General features: G+C 52.0%; 1 protein-coding gene across 1 annotated transcript in view; it reads left to right on the top strand.

Annotated features, from left to right (window-relative positions):
• ZC3H3 (zinc finger CCCH-type containing 3) overlaps positions 1 to 15,707 on the top strand; it is a 69,980-nt gene extending 54,273 nt beyond the window's left edge. Inside the window, exons 8-11 of the mRNA XM_088531359.1 lie at positions 5,162 to 5,346; positions 6,318 to 6,529; positions 15,432 to 15,509; positions 15,676 to 15,707. Of these exons, the coding sequence (XP_088387485.1) occupies positions 5,162 to 5,346; positions 6,318 to 6,529; positions 15,432 to 15,509; positions 15,676 to 15,707 (507 nt within the window). The remainder of the gene's footprint in view (positions 1 to 5,161; positions 5,347 to 6,317; positions 6,530 to 15,431; positions 15,510 to 15,675) is intronic.
• The last annotated feature ends 776 nt before the right edge of the window (positions 15,708 to 16,483 follow it).

Genomic DNA, 16,483 nt, shown 5'->3' with positions numbered 1-16,483 from the left:
GCTGGCATTCCCCTGTTGTTCGGGATTAGCTGATGGATAGCTCTGGATGCCTTTGATAGCTCTTTTATAGTCGACTGCATCTGTATGAAAATCAGCTACAAAGGCAACTTGGTTTTGTTTAATTTTGGCTTGGATTAACAGATGTTTCTCTGGTGCTGCAGCCACCTGCCTAATTTGTTTGTTTTTTTTTCTATAATGTGTAGCAGAAATCTTCAGTCAACAAACAGATCAGTAAATAAATTCTTTATTTAAAGTAAAGAAGCGGGTAGGCTTGTTAACAATCACACAAGTGTCAGCTTCTTGGATCGCAAATGGGTTTGGCTGCCTTGGAGCTCATCTCTGCAAACGTAGGTTAAACCCGTGATTTGGGACGCAGCAAACAGACCCGGATCCACTAATGCATTTGGTACACAGTGCCAGCAGGAGCAAGGAACCAATTAGACTTTGCTGGTGAAATGAATTTAAAAATCAGAGCTCTGCATGCACCTGGAAGGGCTGGGGAGTTGTGACTACGACATCCTGCAGTTTAAGCTGTACTGTCTCTCCTATAGAGTCTGCAGAGAGATCGGAGAAAGGTCTAGTGCTGGGAGCAGAGATGCACTGGGAAGGAAGCATAGGAGTTTTCCTGGCTTGGCACTGGGCTCCTTTGGTCCCACACTCTGGCCTGATTCTCAGCTGGAATTAAAACAGCAGCAAAAGCTGCATTCCTTATAGCAAGTGATAAATCTCTGTGTTGATGATGGGAGCTTTCCACTTAAAATGCTTTGTAAACTGCACAGGAGGTTTAAAACTAATCAGGTTTCCCCTCTGCCCCATCCTCTCCCCGTATCTCCACAGAAATCTTTGTGGGTTTCCAGTTGCATCTTATTTACCGAACACTGTAATGGCATAATGAGGGTTCTTATTGCTACTTTAATTTAACCGTAGTATTTTCAGCAACGTTCAAATGCTTACATTAGAGATGTTGCTTATCAGGGCAAACTCGAACTACTTAATAGCCTGGGCTAGTTGATAATAGTGCTTAGATAAATACAGGTCTGTGATTATCTCTCAGGCGCTTTAATATCTTTGGAGGGGAAGGTGCATCACAAAACATGAAAATTAAGAAGTCCAGAGTAAAAGCAGTCTTTGAATCACAGCTAATAACTGGGAATATACTGAGGAGGCAGAGTGTCCGTGATTGCAGTTCTAACTTCTGTAGAGACAGCCACAAATAAGACCAGATTACATCTTTGCTTCCCATTCTGGAATTTACCTCCTTTCCCATTTGTTCTCTGTTGGCTGATGAGTTCTTTGTGCACTCCAGAGAACACAGGCACATGCTGTCTTCCCAATCTCTGGCATCCTGCGTCAGCAGCTTCCCCAAGCGACCTGGAATAATATATTTAACAGATCCCCCCATCTTCTCTGATGAACACGAACCTGTACGTGGGACACTGTGGTGTCCAGCTTGCTTGCCTGGCTCCATCCCAGGTGGATTTGGGGTTGGTGAGGAATACCATCAGCGGGTTCCTCATGGGAAACTGGCTCCATCACATTTCTGAGGTGAGATGGGGGAGGTTGTGAGATTGGAAATGGTCTTCCTGAGCAGATGCGTCGAAGTAGTGCAGAAGGTGGTTAAATGCTGTAGACATTCCCCATGCCAGTCCTTGGTGCTGGTTCTTCAGCTGGTGACTCACCTTTCTCCTTAAGTCCTTATCTGTGCTCTTACAGAGTCTCGAATCGCCAAAGTGTTTTGGGCCTTGCTGATGGTGGCCAGCTCTTCTTGGTCCTCTCGTCTTGGTTCATTCTTCTTATTTTGTGTTTTGACATCTAGTGTCAGGGAGTCTTGTAGAGCTGTGTGACTGTCCTCCAGCTTGATACAGGGCACGGATGGAAACCAAGCCTGAAAAGGGCCAACCTCTGGTCAGCATGACTGCAAGCAGAGCTCTTGCAAGTCTGCAGAGAACTGGGAGAGCGCAATAGAAGCAGTCAAGAGGCAATTTTCAGACAAGAAGATGTAATTAGACAAAAAAAAAATTGGGAATATTCAACTGTGGTGCTTTTGGTGAGGTCTGGAGGTGCTGTGTTTGCCTCCAACGTGGAAGTGAAATGTCTAATGCTCTCTTGGCATTATTTTGATCCATGGAAAATTCCAATTATAGAGGAATTTACAATTCCTACTGCAGCCTGTTTTGCTCCGGGCTGCAGTAGTTCTACCTGGGCAGTTTATCAAGTGCTGTTATCACCCTGCCATGATGTTACTGAGTCCCCGTGTCACCGAGCAGCTAGTTTTCCATTTTTTGCAGATTTTGAGCTTTTCCTTTGCTCTTTCCAAAAAAAGACATTGGCTTTGAAACAGAGAGCTCAGGTGTCCACTTCCTTCTAACAGATACCGTGTTGTTTTGCCCCAGTAACCGCCACTTCCTGCCAATATTTTCAGAGGATCCAACATTGTTGCCCAGTGTTATCGAGAACCATAACATCATCATTGGCCACTGCAAGAAGAGAATTTCAGAGCTTTCACATGAGTTACTTTCCTCCATGTTTATGGGTGATCTTCATCATTGCGTTTCACTTTTGGACCTTGGCAGAATAAAGGAGCTGGCTGGTAATAGGACCTGTCTTCTGAAAACGAAGGCGAAGGTGCAGAGCAGACGAGCAGGAAAAGCCAGGGGCGATCGATGGCAGCAACCTGATGCCCCGCGCTGAGCAGTACAGGGCGTTCTGCGGACGGGAGATGCTGTAGGACGCTCTGCCCTGCAGATGCTCCGTTAGCAAAAATACCATGTGAGAGTCAGCAAAACGGCAGATCCAAACCAAGGAGGAGCAAGATTAGAAGAAACAACATAGCAGGAGCCATCAGCAGGACAAGCAGGAGAACGCCCCATTCTTTAGGTCGTTTATGTTTGGGCTGGATCAAAGTAGGAAGGTCTACCCTGCAGATAGGATCAAGGCTTGGTCCCTTTGCAGGAGATGCCCTTCAATCCTATGAAGGTGTCCTGAGATGTCCCAGCCATACTGGGTGCTTCTTAATTCAGGTGTTTTTAAAACACTGTCCAGTTCTCATTCCAGCTCTAGAGTGTCGACAGCTCGAGTGCAGTCACTGATGGAGAGCTCAGCAGCTCGGCGTTGGATCGTGTTTGCTTATGTGTTGCTCTTCGTGTCCTGCCTCTCTTGATGTTTGCGGCATGGATCTGTAGTGATGTTTGTGTTGCAGCAGCGCTGAGATGCTTCAGCTGAGCTCTGAGACCTGCTGCATCACTGATGCTCTCAACCTCCCCCCACATCCTAGACAGCATTAGAATGAGGCCCTCAAAATGGGTGGGAAGAAAGGACATAGCTTGTACTGCTTCGCTTGGCCCGCTCCGCTTGGTCCTACTCACTGTCTCCTTTATTGTGACAGATTTTTTGCTCCTGAAATTACTATGGGACAAGTTGTTCCTGGTCTCTTTTGGAGAGTCAATCGCTGTCAACCTCCATCTGCAGGAATCCGTTGCTTCTCTACAAGCTCTCATGGACTCTGCTTTGGGGCAGAAACCCGTTTTGGAGATAAACTCTTAGCAGGGGCTCTCAAAATGTCACATGGGACCTGCAGGGGTTGACATTAGCCTCCAGCGTCCTTTTTCGGGGCCACTAAGGTGATGGTCGCAGCCCGAGCAAGAGGCTGCTTCACTTTTCACTGTCCAGGCTGCTGCTGGGGTAATGCAGATGGGTGATGTTGGGTCAGAGGGGCAGATAGTAGGGTGCTCTAACAAAGCCACATCATCTTCCAGATTTTAACCACGGGGGAGCTGGAGTTTTTAAGGCTGCTTCCATCTGCAAGCTGAGGAGCTGAGCAGCAGGCGCAGGAAAGCCTTGAGCTTCCTGAGAAGTTCTGCTGGTGGAGATGGGTTGGGTGGAGAAGACCACTGTGGGAGTCTGCATGGCAAAGTCGACCTTGGTTGCCTTTTCTTTGCCTGTGACTACTCCTGAAGACCTAACCCCAAAGTGGGGATGAGTGGAAACGTCGCAATTCGAGCCACCCTTGGTCACAGCAGCCCCTTCTGGTGTTGCTCCCATTGCCCGGCGGCAGGAATGTGTCTTCTCCCTGCCGTCCTCAGTGGCATCTCCTGGCCACTTGCCACATGCCCACCGCGGGCTCCCCACGGAAGGTCAGCCGGCAGCTCCGAGCGTCCCAGTAACCCGACTCGGCCTTCCCGCCGCCTCTCCTCGTGCCAAGGACGCTCATGGAAGACGGTCGTGCCGGGAGGACCCGAGCTGGCACCGTGCAGCCGCCCGGCCGGCTGTTGCCTGCCTGCTGCCAAGGGAGGTTGCACGATGCCAATGCCCACATCCCTGCGCCACCCCTGCTCCGCTCACTGCCGAATTGCTGCTCATGTGGGAATGGCAACACCATCCCTTGGGGATGGCAGCACCTTCAATCTTGGCAGGGAAGGTGCACACGGATCTGGGACGAGCTGATCTCACAGGATGATCCCGCTCCCGAAGTAGCTGGCAGCACCCGCTGCAGGTGCAGCGATGCCAGTGGGTTCCCTCTCCCAGATGGGGGCTTTTTCATCTGGCCTCTACCCCAGACCCAGATGCCGCTTCTCTTTTTATGGTGCAACCTGCAGCAAGAGAGAAGCAGTGGCGGGGATAAAATTAGCCATGCCGACAGGTGGAAGGGATCGGATGGCCTCGGGAAGGAGGGTGCTCCCCGCGTGTCCGTGCACTCATTCCCTGGCCCTGCCGCGCACGCTGGGCACCTTCTCAGGAACCTGATCCCCACGGCCGCGAGCTGGTCCCCCCCCTTCCTCTTGTCTCCATCCCTCCCATAAATAACTGCCGTGAGGGCTTTCCCACCCTCGGTGCCGGAGTGCAGAGCCCGGCCATCCCTGCTCTCCCTGCTTTTCCCTGTTTTTCCTCAAGGCCTGAGAACACTTGATGCAGGGAGAGGTCGGAAACGCAGCCTGGACAACATTGTTGTCCCATGACCATCCTGACAGCATCTTCTCCAACCTGGTTAACCTCCTCCAGACATCCCAGCACTGCCACCTTTGGGCAGATTGTTGCTGTTAAGATATTTATATAAAGATACTTGGTGCGATGGGGAGGAAGATGGCAGGACAAGGAAGTGCCATCAGCTCCTCATGCCCTTTGTGGCCGCCTTTCCCCACCTTGCTCTCTTCTTCCCTTGCAGTGCAAGAAGAAGCACACGCTGGTTTGCCCGGATTTTGCCAAGAAGGGCATCTGCCCCAAGGGTGCCCAGTGCAAGCTGCGGCACCCAGAGCAGAAGCGGCGCCCACGGCTGCCCGGCGCTGCCGGTGATGCCGACCGCGGCCACCCGCCGTCCAAGTGGCGGCGGCTCGGTGGAGAAACAGGCAGGTAGGAAACACGGATTGCGCTTCTCTGGGCACCTCTGAGGTTTTATCTCTGCCTTTGCCCTCTCCCGCATTGCTCTGGCCTCGCATCTCAGCACCCTGTGAGTTGGTTATGCCCTTGGGTGACCCGAAGCCCCTTGGCACAGGGTGGTGGCAGCGAGGGGGAGCTCGTTGGCAGAGTTTCATCACTACCAGCATTCTGGTGTGCACCAGATTTCTTGTAGAGGAGGCGAGGTGGGGACAGATGTGGAAATAGAGCTGCTGGTGTTGGACATCTCTGCCTCGAATCTCTCTTCTGGCCAGGCTGTGAGGCAAGAGTGAATAGATGAAACAGGAACTATCCCAAACGCAGTATTTCCCTTTGTTTGGCCCCGATCCAACTGCTGGTTTTGGATTGAAGTTTCTTCTCACAGAGTCACAGAATAGTTGAGGTTGGAACTGATCTATGAGGTCATTTAGTCCAACCCACCTGCTCATGCAGTCGCCCACAGCACGTTGTCCAGGTTCATGTCTAGATAGATTTTGACCATCTCCAAGGATGGAGACTCCACCAGCAGTCTGCACAACATGTTCCAGTGCTGTCATGTTCACAGCAAGGAGGATAGTTCCCATAGGAAGCATTTTCCTCAGCCAGGCACTAGCTGGAGCATCTCTTGGCCAAAAATATAATTCTTGGGTGCTGAGGACGAAGCCCTCCAGGGTGATCGAGACATCAGCCTTCCTCATCCTCACAGAGAGCTGAGACTTTAAGAAGCATCTGGCAGCTTTGAAATGGCTTTTTGTGGGGAAACATGGGACAAAGAGGATGAATCCTGTCCAGTTCCTTGGAAATCCGAGATATGGGACAGCCTGGAATGGAGTTCCTCATGCAACTCCATCCATTCACCCTGGCCTCTTTCAATACCTGTGCTCAGCTTCACCAAAAGGGTTAATTTGTGATTTTTTGTTATTATTTTTTGCGTGCGTCCCCTCCAGGAACACTGCCACACAGTTCCCTGAGGACAGGGCAAGGCCGGGACCCTCTGGCGAGGAGCTTGAGGCGACGCTTCGGCGGGACATGGACCCGGTGCGGAGCAGTGGGCTCCCCAAGCTGCCCTCCTTCATCTCGCTGCAGTCGCCCTCCTCCCCCGGGGACGGAGTGCGCAGAGCCGAAGCTGGCGATGACGACGAGCCCATCGAGGAGCCAGGTAGGACACGGTCACTCCAGTTTCCTTCCCAAGCCTACCAGGCTGTTCCACTTCACCACCAGTCACCAAACCACCTGTTACACGTGTTTTCTGAAGTGAAAAAGCCCATATTAGTCCTAGCTGATCATCTTCGTTGCTTTGTTGACAGACAGGGCAAGATGCTTTGGAAATTGGTGCAATTTTTTGCAAGGTGCAGCTTTAGGATAAGCTGGACTTTTGCGTGGCATCTGGCAGGATTGAGCAAGTGGCTTCTGCCCGTGTGCTTCTTTAATTTTAAGAAGAGTTTTTAAGCAAATTGGTCAATTGAAGTGTTTGTAAAAAAAAAAAAAGAGGGGAAGGAAAGCATTGAAGCAATTGCAAAGAAATAATTTTTCTCAAGATTTCATTGCAGTGTGTTTTCCACCACCCTGATGGACATGAGCTGTAGTTCTCTCATACCTAAGGAGAGGAAAAAGGTCCTGTCCTAGGAGAGCCATTGGCTCCATTGGTGCGGGAGTCAGTGGAGAGGCTTTCCCTGGAGCACCTTGCAGCCCAAGGGGCTCCTCATGGCTGGAAGGACCAGGAGATCCAACCGGCTCCTGAGAGACCAGTTTGCAAATAGGAACTAGACCACCTATGCGAGGGGTCTGTATTGAATGTGTGTATATACATATATATATATATATATATGCGCATATATGTTTTCCACTGATAAGCCAGAAAGAGGATAGCATGTAAAGCTAGAGCTGAACACTTAGAGATTGTTGGATCGTGGTGCAGAATGCAGCCAAGTGTCCATGTCCACGTCCTCCTCTCCTGCTTGCAGCAAGCTTGGTGCCCCTTCTCCCCACAGCCTTTTGGGACTGGAGTCTTTGCTCCAGCATCAAAACGTTGGTCCCTGCTGAGTGTTGCCTCCATCTTACACATCCTGCCTCCAAGTGGGCTAATCCCAATAAACCTGCACTCTAGTCCCCAGCATCTGACCATTACAAGGGGCTTCCCAGCAGCTCTGTGCCACCAAGAGAGATTGGAAACCCTTGGCCCTCATTTCACGAGTGCTGCGGGAGGGCAGAGCCAGAGGGAGCACCCATCTCCCCTGCCCTCCAGTGAGCACTTCCAGGTAATGTGGTTTTCCATATTTCACCTTCCAGTTAAATAGCCTGCGCCAGCGCCTAACTGGCCTCCCTGCGCTAATTGTAAGCAAGCGCACCAATGCAAACCATTCCAATCGAGTGCTAATTTAATTAGAAAGCACCCATTTTAGTTAATTTGTTCGAGAAGATCACTGAAAACTCCTGGAGAGAACAGATGTTCCCCTCTCCCCCGATGAACATTCAGGGGTTTGTAAATGGCTCCACTCAGCCTTGTTTAGGAGAGAAAAGAGGATTTTATAGCTGCAAACGACCCTTTCTGTAAACATTTTACAGCTCTCTGCACGTTTGAGTGACGATAAACCCCTAGCAACTCGGCGGGCTGCAAATTTGCGACCATACGGCTATCATTTTATTGTCATATTTCACGGTCGTAACGTTAATGGAAGATGCTCGCTACAGTCTTTTTTAACGGCTCCGCTGAGCACGCTCAAGCGCTTTTGCTTTGGAGGAATTCATCGAGGTGCAGTGCTTCTATTTTTGTTTACAGCGCCCAGTTCTGGAGGAATAACTTGGAGAGCACAAATCCCCCTTGCCTGCCCGAACCCGGGGCTGATGCACCCGTGCTCTCGCTCTCAAGGGTTAAGTCGTTCCCATGTCGCGTTAGACAGCGCAGAGCCCGACGGATGATGCAGGAGATGCAGCTGCTCCGCAGCACCATCCTAGACATGCTGGACATGCATCCTCTCTTGGTCTCTCACCCAACATCTCCAGCTGCAGCATCAGAGCATGTTTGGAGCAGTAGCATCTCCTTGGGAAGCCTCTGCTATCGCTCTAGGTTGATGCTTTCCCTGTGTTTTCTCCTTCTTTCTTCCTCAGCTGCCAGAATTGGAGAGCAGATGTCATTTATTTAACACAAAGCCAATACTCCAAGCCCCACATGTGTCTGCAGCTGGTCCCCTTGCGGAAACTCCTAGCTGGCTGCAGTGCAGAAGGTCCCACGGGGCCTCCACTGCCTCTAGTATCCCATTTAACACTTCTCCTTCCACTGGCTCTTCTTTCCAAAGCCATCTCAGTTACCGGGGGTGCAAGTAAAAATTAACCCTCTTGGTTGGTGTAAGCCATTGGCAGAAGAAGCCTTGAAAATGCAGATTGCATCTGCACAGGTAGATGGTTAAGGGTCAGACCTCATCGGGTTGTCCTGGAATCATGGTGGCTGGCATCTAATGGACTATGGAAAGGACTGCATGTCGGTCCTTAGCTAATGGCAAAATAGGAGCTACATTAACGTTTTCGCTGCGTTGCAATCTGAGAGTGCTTGTGTGGACAATCGCTGCAGCTTGGCTCATGGATGGTCACCTTGTTGAGCAGGGGGAACACAGTAACGTGTTGGAGCATCAACGCTGTTGTGACCGAGTTGGTAGTTTTTCTCCTGACAGTAGGGCCTGGGAGGAAACATTATCTGAGGGGTAAACCATGGGCATGTGTTTTATGTCTCTCTTGTGCTAGGCAGCCCAAGACTGGGCACTGAAGTTCAGGTTGCGTAGAGGGAAAAATATTTGTGCAGTTTCAACAAATTAGCTCAATCCCAAAAAGCATTTCTGAGGAGGCATCTGGTGCAGGCCTTACCACTCATCTCTAGGACTTCTTCATGACAAAACAGAAGTCTCTTATTTATCCATGGGTAAGGGCATTTTCAACTGCTCTTTAAGTGACTGAAGGCAGCAGTGAGCTTAAGGTAGGGGAAGACAAGCAGTTGATGACAGCAGTCCTCCATTAGTCCCCTTCTCTTCTTCGATCAAGAAAATAGGTTTGTCTCCTCTCTCCTAGCTACACACTAGAGGTAGCTGAAACACTTTGGACTTAAGAATCTGGGTCATGGTTGATGGGAAGCAGAGGTCTTGGTCCTTGTTGTGGGAAGCTGCTAGCTCTTTTTGGAAAAGATATTGGCCAAGATGAGGTCATGAGGTAGTGACTGCTCCTGTGACTGGTCCACCTTCATCATGTCTGTTCTGGAAGTGTCCACCTCTGTCACCTGTTCTTTGGGTGGGCTGGCCTGCAGGGGCTCTGGGTCTCCTACAACCTGGCCGAGGGACACTCCTTTGGCCCATGTAGTCTTCCTGCTCCTCCTGTATACATCCTGCTCCTCCTCTATATGTCCTTACTCCGCACTTCTTCCATCTAGCTCATCGTTGCCAGCACCTCCTTTCTAAGCAGCATTGGGTGCTTACTCCTGCAGCATGGGTGATCTCTCCCACTGCTGGTGTAGGTGTTATGGCCAATGTTGTCATGATCTGTTGGAGAGCTTGTTGCTGGAGTGGACCTGACTTCCTGAAAGTCTGACCCAGATGTTGGAGAAGCTTGGAGAAGGCCTTGCAACTTCTGAGGAACCGGTTTGAAGATCCTTGGTGTGTCACCCAAAGAGTGACAATAACTTGCTCTTTCCTATATTCCTACCTGCTCCATGTCCCCTAGTCACTCAGAGGGACAAGAAACTTGGTGAATTGTGAGGCCAGTCCAGGGAGGGTGTCTAATAAGGGCAGTGAGGTGGCTTGTGACACTGTGGATCCACTGCAACGTGCCCAGCTTGATCACCAACTTAACTGGGATGAGTAATGGGGGTGATGGGCCAAGAGCTGCTTTCCTTGGATTGTCTCCACTTTTGTTTTCTGGAGAGAAAGGCTACTCCTGGTTCTCAGAAGTTTCCTCAGCCTCTTCTCACAGTGTAGTGTAGCACATCAACATACAGGTCTTCGGTCACAGTGATTTTGGCTATGGGAGGTGACAGCAGCAGCTGAAGGACTTATGCAGAAGTAGGGTTTTTAGAGGGGTGGTAGCATTTGACTTGTGTGTGCCTCGGTTTACCCATTTCTCATACTCTCCCAATCCGCAGGAGCTTCGGAGTGTGGCTGCTGGTGTGCCTGTGGCATGGGGAGCAGTGGGACGAGAAGCGGGATTCAGGAGATGGCCTTTGGCCATGACAGTAGCTGCTACATGACTAATCTCTGTGTTCAGGGGCAATAGCAGCTCTCGTTTGGGCTGTTCAACAGCAACTCTAGGACTGTGTCTGCTTAAACCTCCTGGTGACCCTGTGCCACATGCTCCAGGTGTCCCTGCTTGAGCAGAGGGGTTGGACTAGATGCTCTCTAGAGGTCCCTTCCCACCTTGACCATTCCATGATTGTGCGTGTGAAAAGAAGCACCAGGAGGAGATGGGCACCATGGGGACAACGGGGGACAGCAGCAGGCACGGGTGCTGCCACTGGGCCGGCTGCCAGGGTGCCGCGCTCCGCGCTTGCCCGCACCGACGCTGTTGCATCCCTCGTGCCATCTGCTCACCGCCGCTGCGGAAGTGCTGCAGTGAAGCAGGCTGCTGCCCCGTGGGCCCCGCCATGGGGATCTGCTCGAGCAGATGCTGCTAACGCTCATAAAAGGAGAAAGGAAGGAATAAACCACGATGGGATTTTTGTCATCGACTTTGACGTGACACGGATCTAATCTGTCGCCAGGGATTGGGCCTCTTCATTGCTGCAGGTACCTCTTGATCACACGGTGCCCAAAGAGCTTCCACTTTGTTTCCAGCGTTGCTGGAGCTAGTGAAGCTCTTACTGCTCCTTGGCCCTGGGGAGATGTTGCCGTAAGCAGTGGCAGATGCAACCTCCCCCAGTTAGCCCATGTGGGCTGCTCCTCCATCTCTGCCACCTGCAGAGGCAGAAGGTTTTCTCCGCACATCCTGCCTTCTCTGGTGGTTGACTGTCCTTAAACTGCATGGCAGGACCTTTCACTCACTAACGTGCTCCAAGCTGTGGGTCACCAAATCTGGGACAGGTGTCGTGCCACCTGTCTACAAGGGATGATGAGAAAGAAGCACAAGGGTCCAACTTGCTCCAAAGCCTCTGAGATAAAGGCTTGGCCATGAGGCCATCAAGAGCTGCAAAGGGCTCACCTGGGTCTCTCCTCTTTCACATAACCTGGCAGGTAGCAGCTGTTTCTTGCGATTGAAGAAGTTGATCCACGTAATTCTGGACTGGCAGGAGGATGTTCCAGTACCCTCATTGCCCTCCTCCCCATCTCTGCTGTCCCCTTCTTCTCCAGGGAACAACCTTCATGCCTTGTCTCCTCTGGCCCTTGCAGGTCCCAGGCTGCTACCTGCTACATCAAGCATGCAGATAGGATTTACTTACAGAGCGTCCAAACTCTCTTTCATAACTGAATTAACAACCCTCTCATATAATTGCTTTTCTAATTCAAAATCTATTGAATTGCAGGTAGCGGGTGACACCCGTTCCTTGATCCGTTAGTGTATCGGGCTAATTGGCTTCCCCTCAACATGCTGGATCTGTTCATTGTTAGTGGTTGCAGCTTTTCCTCCTGTGTCAGCAGATGCAGACGGACTTGGGGGGCAGTGTGGTAGTGAACCCCACCATAGAGAAGGTTTTGATTGATCCTCTTTTATGGGCATACTTGTTTTAGATGTCTTTGATCATAAACATGGGATTGTGATGGTTTTAGTGCCCAAATGGCAGCTGTGAGGTGGCTTGGTGTGACACCAGCACGGTAGGCTTACGGCAGTGCTGATGATCAGAGTGTTATGGAGCGTTGGAGTTGGAGATGTTGGATCTTGTGCTGGCTTCGTGGCACTCGGGAGGTCCCAAGGTAAAACACTTCATTCCAAATCTCTGTGTGGCGGAGTGGCCAATTCAGTTGAAACTTCCAGTAAAACGTGACGAGCGTTCTGACTTTTCCTAATTGAGCTCTCAATCTGAATCAGAATCGTTATTTCTTATCCCATGAGCAGCATTTGAAAATATTCTTTCTGATTTACTTTCTGCACATATCTAACCGTGCGTAAGTTTCCAATCCTCTTTCCATATCGATTTTGCAGGCAAGTTTCAGATCTGCCAACTCGCTTCTTCCATAATAATCTTCTGCCTATCTGTAAGGGCCTTGACCTCAAATGGAGATCAGGCCTTTGGGAATCTGCTCAGGGTTTCTGCACATCATAGAGCCCCATCATCTTCCCCTGGCATTAGTTAGTCCCTTGCCAGTTGGAGATGGAAGGGTCCTCTCAGATGTCCCAGCCAGACTCCTTCAGGATGAACTTCAGCTCGTCCTTGGATGGTAGATCTGGAATTCACTATATCCAATAGTTCACCTCATCTTTTCAAGTTGCTGAGGAATAAATCTCTGCTCCTGGTTTTGAATAAGCTATTGGCTCAGGCAGTGTAGAGCAGGAGGGAGGCAGCTGTATCGTGCAGCATCCAACCTACATGGAGGTCCTCCTTGGAGAAGGAGGATTTGGTTGTTCAGGGCATCCAGCCTGTGAACAGCGTTGACTTTTCCAAGTGTAAGAGAATGATTGAGGTCAGAAGGGACCTCTGGTCTAACACCCCTGCCCAAGGAAGGTCACCTGGACCATGTTGTCCAGGACCTGGTCTGGGCTGTCCTAGTCTATCTGCAAAGATTTTGGTATCTCCAAGGAGGGAGTCCGCCCAACTTGTTGGAGCAACCTCTTCCGGTTCTCTGGTACCCTCCTAGCAAAACAGTTTTTCTTTTGAGGTGACAGCAGCACAGCCAGTTGGATTTAGATGCTTCTTTCATGGCTGGTTGTTCCCTTCCTCCTAAAAGAGAGGATTGAGGAGGAAAGACCCAGGAATGTGGCAGCTCTCCTGGGCCACCCATCCCCAAGCAGCATCAGGGGCTCTCCCAAGACACATCCCGATTTTAGCCATTGTAGCCAGAAGGAAAGACTACCCTGACTGATCTTCCAGCTGCACGAAGCTTCTCCTACCAACCCATCTCCCAGATTTCTCTGTCGCTGGCAGTAGACGGATTCAGTGGAAGAGCCACATGTTGACTTTGAGGTTTATTTGTGTCACTGCTGTAATTCAGGAGCAGCCGGAGGAGTTTGCAGGGGGTCTTCAGCCCCATGGGATCAAGGCGCTGGACCCTTGAGGACTGCTGAGTTTTTTGCCTCCTGCTGGGATCGTGGGCTCCAACCCCCGCTTCAACTTCTCCCTCCCGTCATCCGTTAGGGCGCAGGTGAAGATGCTCGAAGTGGCCGCATCTGAGGACAAACCTCGTCTGATGGGAAAATCTAACGGTGCCACCTGACGCATGATTTACCGCCGCGTCCGCTCCTGGGGCCTCAGTAATATATTTCTATTAGATTCTCCCCCCAGCCTTCGCTACCGTGCGGAGGGGATGCCTTTTCCCTGACACCTGCTTAGGCGCCGGCGAAATAAATGTTGATTTTTTCCATCAGGGAGGAAGAGCGCAAGGACGGCGAGCTCAGCAAAAGCGGCTCGGCACCGCGCCGGGTGCTCGTGCGCCAGCCCTGCTCCCCTCCTCGCGAAAGCGCTTCAATCATCGGAATGAAAAACACGGCAACCAACACAAAAAAACAGGGGCCGGGCGCCCGGCTTTTCGCTAACTAGAAATGATATAGCTGGTTCCCAGGAGATGGATGGTGGTGCTCCCAGCTGGTAGAGTGCGCGCGGCGCCGCGCGACGGGGCCCAAGATTGATCGGGCAATTTGCACGATCTCCCACGCACCAAGAAAGTGGAAAATATATTTGGCTTTGCCAGGGCAGGTTCTTTATATATATGTATATATATATATATATTTTTTTTTGGTGGGGTTGTGAGTGGTTTTGCAAGGGGACGGTGTGCTGGGTACGCTGTGTTTCAGGAAGCTCGCAGAGCATCCCGTGTGTCCGGCCGTCTATCCCAGCCTTTCCAGTGGAGCGTGTCCACCATCAAATGTGCTCAGCTCCGGAAAGTCCCGCGCAGCGGTCGGGAAGCTAATTGCAGTCCATTAAGAAGTGTGCAAAAAAAAAATCTATATTTCTGCTGCTCTTCTGCAAATATTATTTTATTTGCTTTGCCACGCGGACGGTTTGTGCAGCGCACACGGAGCTTCGCCAGCAGCTCCGAGAGGATCAAGACTCTCTGTAACGCAGGATTTGGGCTCTCGGCAGGCTCTGGCTTCTCCAGGGAAGCTGGAGCCGGAGCAACTCTAGGGGCACTGCAAGATATCCAGGGAAAATCCGCGTGCAGCATTCAGCAAAACAGCCCCTGGCGCAGAGAAGGGGCACGCTGGGCGCGCGCTTGCCGGCGTCAGAAGTCATGTTAGCCAAGGTGACTAATAGCCAGGGCGGCCAGGGCCGCCTCTGATGTATGGGTGTTATATTAAGGGTGGAAAGGTGCTAAATGAGCCCTCTTTATTTTACATAAATTAGCTTGTGGGCGATGCATCACTGCCAGCGCCACTCGTGCGCTCCATGAGCTCGCTTTTCCCCCAAGTTTCTGCATTCGAGTCCAACTCTGTCTTCCGTAATAGAAGTCCGTGTAGCCCAGCACGGTGCCGGAGGAGCAGCCGGCAGCTGGGAACAGAGAGCGGGATGTCGCCGTTGGCAGCGGAGCCGAGAGCTCTTCAGCTCCAGCTCGGGCATCTCTCTCAGAAAAACGGCACTTGCCGGGACAGTCCCTCGGGACTCCAAAATCCTTGGCATCCGCCTGCAGGGCCAAGTCGATGGGAAGCAATTCCCGCGCCTGCTAGATGGCAGCAGCACTCTCCGGCTCGGCGGCGCAGGAAGCGCGTCCGAGTCCCCAAAGCCGATGCCAAGATTTATCTGGGATGGATCAGGGATGCGCCAGGAGCCCTCCGGGGAAGCTGCCACTTCTCCATGCTGGCTTCTCCAGAGCTGCAGCTGGAAGCAGGACCAGAGTCCCAGCATATCCCGTAGGGCACTGGGGAAGTCCAGAGAAGTTGAGGATGGAGACGACTGTGATGAATTCCTATTTTTCCCTTTCTTTCCCTCTTGCTCCTAGGAAGCGCCAAGCGGAAAAGGACCTTTGCATCCTCGAGGGGCTTGGAAGCGGCAGCGCTGGAGGATGGAGGCTCTGGAGGTGAGGCCAGCGGCGCGCGCGTTCCCTCAATGCCAGTGGCTGCTCCCATGTCCCGAAGAAAAATGACACCTGTGGGCCCAGATGTCGTGTGGCGGTGGCTTCTCTGGGGCCGTCCTCGTCACAACGGCCTCTCTGCCACCCTCGCCCTTCTCTCCTCTTCTTCCAGGAAAGCGGCTGCAGATCAAGCCCCGGCTCTGAGCGACTCTGGCACCCACCTTGATCCTGATCCCGATCCCGCACCCAAGAGCTCGGGAAAAGGCCACTGGGGCCGGCCCAGCACCTACCTCAGCACCCTGCGCCCGCCGCCGTCTCCCATGTCCCACAGCTCCCCTGTGCACAGGGAGAAGCAAGACTGGTTTTGCCGGCCCTTGGGCGAGCTGGTTTGGTCGGAGTTGTTTAATTTTGAAATAAATTCCCTTTTAAGCCGACGGTTCCGGTGCCAGGGGTCGCTGTGGGTCCCCCTTGGGTGACGGGCACCCATGGGACACACTGTGCCCGGAGCCCACCTGGATCCGTCCCTCTGTCCTGGCGCGGAGGCGTCGGGTCTTGTGTTTCCTTATTTTTAGGGGGCAATTTCACGCGGGATGCTGGAGCGGAGCCAGGCGCTGAGCCGGCCTCCGGCAGTACCACAACATCCACGGCCCCCCCCACTGCTGTCCCTGTCACCCCTTGGTGTCCCCATCCCCCTTGTTCAGTTCAGGGGCCTGAGGGGGGCTGCTCCAAATCTGCTCCATGTGCCAGGAAGCCGGAGTCACTCCACATCATCATCCCCCCACCCGAACCACCCGTCGCATCCCCAACCTACATCGGGTCCCCCCACACCCGAACCTTTTTTTTCCCCCTTCTTTTTATCTATTTCTTTTCCTGCCGAAAGCATTCGAGGGTCCCGAGATGCCGAAGGGCCCCAGGGGGATTTAGCACCCGCAGGGGGATGAGTTTGGGGGGGGGACTGCCTTGGCCACCCCCGCAGCACC

This window comes from Tinamus guttatus, unplaced genomic scaffold (assembly GCF_059628265.1).
Source record: "Tinamus guttatus ecotype Peru unplaced genomic scaffold, ASM5962826v1 Tinamus_guttatus_pri_ptg000032l, whole genome shotgun sequence".
NCBI classification, from domain to species: Eukaryota; Metazoa; Chordata; class Aves; order Tinamiformes; family Tinamidae; genus Tinamus; species Tinamus guttatus.
This window is presented reverse-complemented; position numbering and strand designations above follow the sequence as displayed.